This window comes from Salvelinus sp. IW2-2015, linkage group LG30 (genome assembly GCF_002910315.2).
Source record: "Salvelinus sp. IW2-2015 linkage group LG30, ASM291031v2, whole genome shotgun sequence".
Taxonomy (NCBI): Eukaryota; Metazoa; Chordata; class Actinopteri; order Salmoniformes; family Salmonidae; genus Salvelinus; species Salvelinus sp. IW2-2015.
Genome location: NC_036869.1, coordinates 5,006,290 through 5,013,462, shown reverse-complemented (window position 1 = coordinate 5,013,462; position 7,173 = coordinate 5,006,290). Strand labels below are relative to the sequence as shown.

General features: G+C 43.4%; 1 protein-coding gene across 1 annotated transcript in view; it reads left to right on the top strand.

Annotated features, from left to right (window-relative positions):
- Positions 1–7,173, top strand: part of LOC111954788 (CUB and sushi domain-containing protein 3-like) — a 53,054-nt gene that overhangs the window by 19,853 nt on the left and 26,028 nt on the right. Inside the window, exon 6 of the mRNA XM_023974701.3 lies at positions 297–470. Within this exon, the coding sequence (XP_023830469.3) occupies positions 297–470 (174 nt within the window). The remainder of the gene's footprint in view (positions 1–296; positions 471–7,173) is intronic.

The window sequence follows — 7,173 nt, the reverse complement described above, 5'->3', positions numbered from 1 at the left end:
GTCATGCACAAAGTAGATGTCCTAACCGACTTGCCTAAACTATAGTTTGTTAACAAGAAATTTGTGGAGTGGTTGAAAAATGAGTTTTAATGACTACAACCTAAGTGTATGTAAACTTCCGACTTCAACTGTAAACATAAATATGGGTTGTATTTACAATGGTGTTTGTTCTTCACTGGTTGCCCTTTTCTTGTGGCAACAGAACCTCCTTTCTCTATCTATCCCCCCCTCTCTCGCCCTCTCTTTCCAGGGCTCATTTGAAAATAATCTTGTAATTTCTCTCTCTCTCCCCCCAGCTATCAGCTGTGGACACCCGGGCAGCCCTATCTACGGGCGGACCATTGGTAACGGCTTCAATCTGAATGACGTGGTGAGCTTCTCCTGCAACATGGGCTACGTGATGGAGGGGCCCTCAAGGGCCCAGTGCCAGGCCACGCGCCAGTGGAGCCAGCCACCACCAACGTGTAAAGGTGGGGAAAAAAGTTGAGTCTTCTATTCACACGGAGTATGCTTGCCTGATCACTGCAGTGCACTCTGGGTAAGATGGGGAAGAAGGAGGAATCTTGGTTTGTAGTGGGCTTGTAATCAATCAGGTAGCAGCACCACACCAGGACAACGGCCTCTGTGTAGGGTGAATGGTTGCTCTGTGTGAATTGTGGTTGTGTCACGATCGTGTGGAAGAGAGACGGACCAAGGCGCAGCGCGTGGAAAGTACATCTTCTTTRATTTTAAAGAAGGAAAAAACAAACCAACAAACAGAACAGACGACCGTGAAGCTATACAAAAATCAGTGCTGACACAAAACACTTCGACATAGACAATTCCCCACAAACAGCTAAAGCCTATGGTTGCCTTAAATATGGCTCCCAATCAGAGACAACAATAACCAGCTGTCTCTAATTGAGACCCAATTCAGGCAACCATAGACTTTCCTAGATACCTACACTCAACCATAGACACAGCTAGACTACTATACTAAACATAAACCCAACTACTCTAATAAACCCCCTAAACCTTACAACCACCCTAGACACTACAAAAAACACATACATTCCCCATGTCACACCCTGACCTAACTAAAATAATTAAGAAAACAAAGAATACTAAGGCCAGGGCGTGACAGGTTGTGGTGAATTAGGGTCATAGCCAACACGGCCTCTTGAACATCAGTAGATATGATTGTGGTGGTATCACTGACCTCTATAGGGTGTATCAATGGTTGTGTTGACCCCATGCATGACACTGTGATTTTGCGACCTTGTGTTTGATGTGTTATTAATGTATAATATAATATTCAGAATATGTTGAAGGGGTGTGGGGTGATTATCTGAAAACCATCTGGTTGTTCCTTTATATAGGAGTCTTCCCCTGAGGAAACCAGGGGATAAGTCCAGGTCAGACTGCTATTGGACAAGCCCTGAAGTAACCAGAGGCTAAGTCCAGGGTCAGACTGCTATTGGACAAGCCCTGAAATAACCAGAGGCTAAGTCCATGGTCAGACTGCTATTGGACAAGCCCTGAGGAAACCAGAGGCTAAGTCCAGGGTCAGACTGCTATTGGACAAGCCCTGAGGAATCCAGCATCTTCACAAGGTCCTTTGCTGTCTCGTGGGATTGATTTGTACCTTTCGCAACTTAAAGTAAGTTCATCTCTAGAGACAGACGCGTCTCCTTCCTGAGCGTATGATGGCTGCGTGGTCCCATGGTTTTTATACTTGCGTACTATTGTTTGTACAGATGAAACGTGGCGCACCGTTCAGGCATTTGAAATCTCGAAGGATGAACCAGTACTTGTGGAGTCTAACAATATGTTTTTTCTGAGGTTTGGCTGATTTCCCTTTTGATTTTCGCATGAATGTTAGAGCACAAGGCACTGAGTTTGAAGGTAGGCCTTGAAATACATCCCACAGGTGACACCTCCAATTGACTCGCAATGATGTTCAAAGTTACCTATCACGAAGGCTCTAAAGCCATGAATCATTTTCCTGGAATTTTCCAAGCTGTTTAAAGGCACGTCAAACTTAGTGTATGTCAACTTCTGACCCACTGCGGAATTGTGATACGTGAATTATAGAGTGAAATAACTGTCCGGATAAACAATTGTAGGAAATCACTTGTATCATGCACAAGGGTAGATGTCCTAACCGAACTTGCAAAACTATAGTTTGTTAACAATAACATTTTGTGTGGAGTGGTTGAAAATGAGTATTTAATGATCCAACCTAGTGTATGTAAACTTCCGATTTCAACTCGTATATGTTGAAGAGGTGGGGGTCTTAAGCTGCATCCTGTCTCACGCCCATGGCCCTGTTGAAGGAAATTTGTATTATTGCCAAATTTATCCGCAACTTGTTGTTTGTGTACTGGACTGGACTTTTATAATGTCTCTCTGCTATCCCTAATCTCTCTGCCTCTCTCTCCCTTCTCCTCTGTCCTCTGTGTACTCTGTCCATCCTCTTGTCTCTCATATCTGGCTCAATCTCTGGTCTTATTATCTAGAATTTCATAAGTCCCAGGCTCCAACATCGCACCTGATGAAAGTCCCACAGTCAGGCCCCTCTTACAAGTATCCCCTTAGGCTAGTGGCGCCATAGCCCATTCAAGAAGGCCCCATAACAACTAGTTTTTCTCCTTCCAGGATCCATGCCTCCACGACGATGAGAAAGGACTCCGATGGCTCCACCGAGGCTATAGAGAGGAATCAACTATGAGCACTATGCCATCACTTCTGCATCGCTCGGCAAATTGCTGCAAATTGAGGCCCAGTCAACTAATGTGGTTTGGGCCATGCATGAAATGGCCGCATCCCATTAGGGATTAGCATTCAGATAGAGCTGGCCAGACTAGACAGTGTGAGTTTAGACCAGAGGATTGAAATGGGGAATGACACCTATTTAGGGCAAATAGTCCAGGATGGGGCAATAAAACAGCTCTTTGCCGTTTGTTCTCCCCCCCCGCCCCCCCCCCCACGCCCCCGCCGCCCCCCGCAGCCCGCCGCCCGCCGCCCCCCTGATATGCAGTTCAGAGGTGACTGAGACCCATAAAAATAAAATAGAAAAATTAAAAAGAATGAGCCACTCAAAATGTCACACAGAGTCTAGACATGATGACTTGAATGGGGAGTCTTGTCTATTCATTCTATGTTCTGTGATTGAGACATCCTGGCTGAACACGTGATAGTCTAGCCCCTAGCGCCTAGTTAGGATAACGAGCACACAGCTTCTATTGCAGATCTAATTGGAAGCCTGACTGTTTTGTCAGCTATTGCACAGTAAAGTGAATGTGAGCTGAGGCTGATTCCAAGCTCATGGTTTCTTTTTGGTTCAAATTCCCTGTTCAAGGTCTGACTAGCTATCTATGGTCTCAAACTCAATAGGTGTATTTTGCAGTGAACAAATGAGCCACCCAGTGGACTAATTACCTGGTGGATTCTAAATTAAAAGTGACCTTCCTGTTATCATTACATACTGAATCATTATGTAATTCAATGTTTACCCTTTTATCAGTAATTAGATACAGTAGAATCACTATGTAATGGTCAATGTTACCCTTTTATACAGTACATTAGATACACGTAAGATCACTTATGTAATGTCAATTTACCTTTGTATACAGTACATTAAGATACTGTAGGAATCAAATGGAATTTCAATTTCAATGTTAAATTCTCTCTCTCTCTTCTGTGTCTCAACTCTCCTCTACCCCTCTCCTTCTCTCTCTCCTCTTTGAATTCACTTCATTTCAATGTACGGTTCTTGGCATGGGAACCCATATGTTACATTGGCCCGCAAATGAAATAGATAATAAACAAAAGTGAAATAAACATAAAACATATTTACATTAAAACATTTACACTCACAAAAAGTTCCAAAAGAATAAAGACATTTCAAATGTCATATTATGTGCATAGTTTAAAGTACAAAGGGGGAAAATAAATACAGTTGAAGTTGGAAGGTTTACATACACCTTAGCCAAATACATTTAAACTCAGTTTCCACAATTTTGACATTTAATCCAGTAAAAATTCCTGTTTTAGGTCAGTCAGGATTTAACATCTTTATTTTAAGAATGTGAAAATGTCAGAATAATAGAAGAGAGAATTATTCTTTCCAGCTTTTATTTCTTTCATCACATTCCAGTGGCTCAGAATTCACATACCTCAATTAGTACTTGGTAGCATTGCCTTTACATTTTTAACTTGGTCAGACGTTTCGGGTACCTTCCCAGCTTGTTCACAATATATTGGGTGATTTTGGCCCATTCTCCTGACAGAGCTGGTGTTAACGGATCATTTTTGTAGCTCTCTTTTGGCTCGCACACGCTTTTTCAGTTCTGCCCAAGAAGTTTCTATAGGATTGAGGTCAAGGGCTTTGTGATGGCCACTCCAGTTACCTTGCTTGTTGTCCTTATGCCATTTTGCCACAACTTTGGAGTGTGCTTGGGGTCATTGTCATTTGGAAGACCATTTTGCGACCAAGCTTTTAAACTCCTAACTGATGTCCTTGAGACTGTTGCTTTCCAATATATCCCATAATTTTCCATCCTTGTGATGCCATCTATTTTGTGAAGTGGGACCTGTCCTCCTGCAGCAAAAAGCACAACATGATGCTGCCGACCCGGTGCTTCAACGGTTGGGATGGTGGTTCTTTGGCTTGCAAGCTCCCCTTTTTCCTCCAAACATAAACGCATGGTCATTATGGCCAAATTCTAATTTTTGTTTTCATCTGACCAGAGGACATTCTCCAAAAGTACAATCTTTGTCCCCATGTGCAGTTTGTAAACCGTAGTCTGGCTTTTTTATGGCGGTTTTGGAGCAGTGGCTTCTTCCTTGCTGAGCGGCCTTTCAGGTTATGTCATATAGAAATCGTTTTTCCTGTGGATTCATAGAAACTTTTGTACTGTTTCCTCCAGCTCTTCACCAGATCTTTTGCTGTTTGTTCTGGGACTTGATTTGCACTTTTTACACCAAATACGTTCCTCTGTAGGAGCAGAAACCGTCTCTTCCTGAGCGGTATGACAGTGCGTGGTCCGCATGGTGTTTATACTTGCGTACTATTGTTTGTAAACATGATGACATGGTACCTTCAGCATTGAAAATTGCTCCCAAGATGAATCAGACTGTGGAGGTCTACATTTTTTTTTCTGAGGCTCTTGGTGATTTCTTTTGATTTTCCCATGATGTCAAGCAAGAGGCATGAGTTTGAAGGTGGCCTTGAATACATCCACACGGTACACTCAATTGACAAATGATGTCATTAGCGCTATCAGAAGCTTCTAAAGCCATGACATCATTTTCTGAGAATTTTCAAGCTGTTTAAAGGCACATTAACTTAGTGTATGTACACTTTCTGACGCCACTGGAATGTGATACAATGAATTATAATGAAATAATCTTGTGGTAAACAATTTGTAGGAAAATCACTTGTTGTCATGCCACAAAGTAGATGTCCTAACGCGACTTGCCTAAAAATGTTTGTTAACGGGAAGGAATTTGTGAGTGGCTTGAAAATGAGTTTTAATGACTATCAACTAAGTTGTTGTAAACTTCCGACTTCAACTGTAATACATAAATACTGGGTTGTATTTACATGGTGTTTGTTCTTCACTGGTTTGGCCCCTTTTCTTGTGGCACCAGAACCTCCTTTCTCTATCTATCCCCTCTCTCGCCCTCTCTTTCAGGGCTCATTTGAAACTAATCTTGTAATTTCTCTCTCTCTCCCCCAGCTATCAGCTGTGGCCCCGGGCAGCCTATCTACGGGCGGACCATTGGTAACGGCTTCATCTGAATGACGTGGTGAGCTTCTCCTGCAACATGGGCTACGTGATCGGAAGGGGCCTCAAGGGCCGCGTGCCAGGCCAGCGCCAGTGGAGCCAGCCACAACAACGTGTAAAGGTGGGGAAAAAAGTTGAGTCTTTCTATTCACACGGAAGTATGCTTGCTGATACTGCAGTGCACTCTGGGTAAGATGGGGAAGAAGGAGGAATCTTGGTTTGTAGTGGGCTTGTAATCAATCAGGTGCAGCACACACCAGGACACGGCCTCTGTGCTAGGGTGAATGGTTGCTCTGTGTGAAATTGTGGTTGTGTCACGATCGTGTGGAAGAGAGACGACAAGGCGCAGCGCGTGAAATACCATTCTTCTTCATTTTAAAGAAGGAAAAAAACAAACACCACAAACAGAACAGACGACCGTGAAGCTATACAAAATCAGTGCTGACAAAAAACACTTCGACATAGACAATTTCCCCACAAACAGCTAAAGCTATGGTTGCCCTTAACATAGGGCTCCTCAATCAGAGACAACAATAACCAGCTGTCTCTAATTGGAGACCCAATTCACGGCAACCATAGACTTTTCCTAGATACCTACACTCACCATAGACACAGCTAGACTATATACTAAACATACAACCAACTACTCTATAAAACCCCAAACCTTACAACCACCTAGACCCTAACAAAAAACACATACATTCCCCATGTCACACCCTGACCTTAACTAAAAAATTAAGAAACAAAGGAATACTTATTTAGGCAGGGCGTGACAGGTTGTGGTGGAATTAGGGTCATAGCCAACCGGCTCTTGTAACATCAGTAGATATGATTGTGGTGGTATCACTGCCCTCTATGGGTGTATCAATGGTTGTGTTGACCCCATGCAATGACACTGTGATTTTGCGACTTGTGTTGATGTGTTATTAATGTATAATATAATATTCAGAATATGTTGAAGGGTGTGGGGTGATTATCTGAAAACCATTCTGGTTGTTCCTTTATATAGGAGTCTTCCCCTGAGGAAACCAGGGATAAGTCAGGTCAGACTGCTATTGGACAAGCCCTGAAGTAACGAGACGGCTAACGTCCCAGGGTCAGACTGCTATTGGACAAGCCCTGAATAACCAGAGGCTAAGTCCATGGTCAGACTGCTATTGGACAAGCCCTGAGGAAACCAGAGGCTAAGTCCAGGGTCAGACTGCTATTGGACAAGCCCTGAGGAAACCAGGGCTAAGTCCAGGGTCAGACTGCTATTGGACAAGCCCTGAAGTAACCACAGGCTATCAGGTCAGACTGCTATTGGACAAGCCTGAAAGTAACCACAGGCTAAGTCCATGGTCAGACTGCTATGGACAATCCTGAGGAAACCAGCAGGGCTAAGTCCATGGTCAGACCTGCT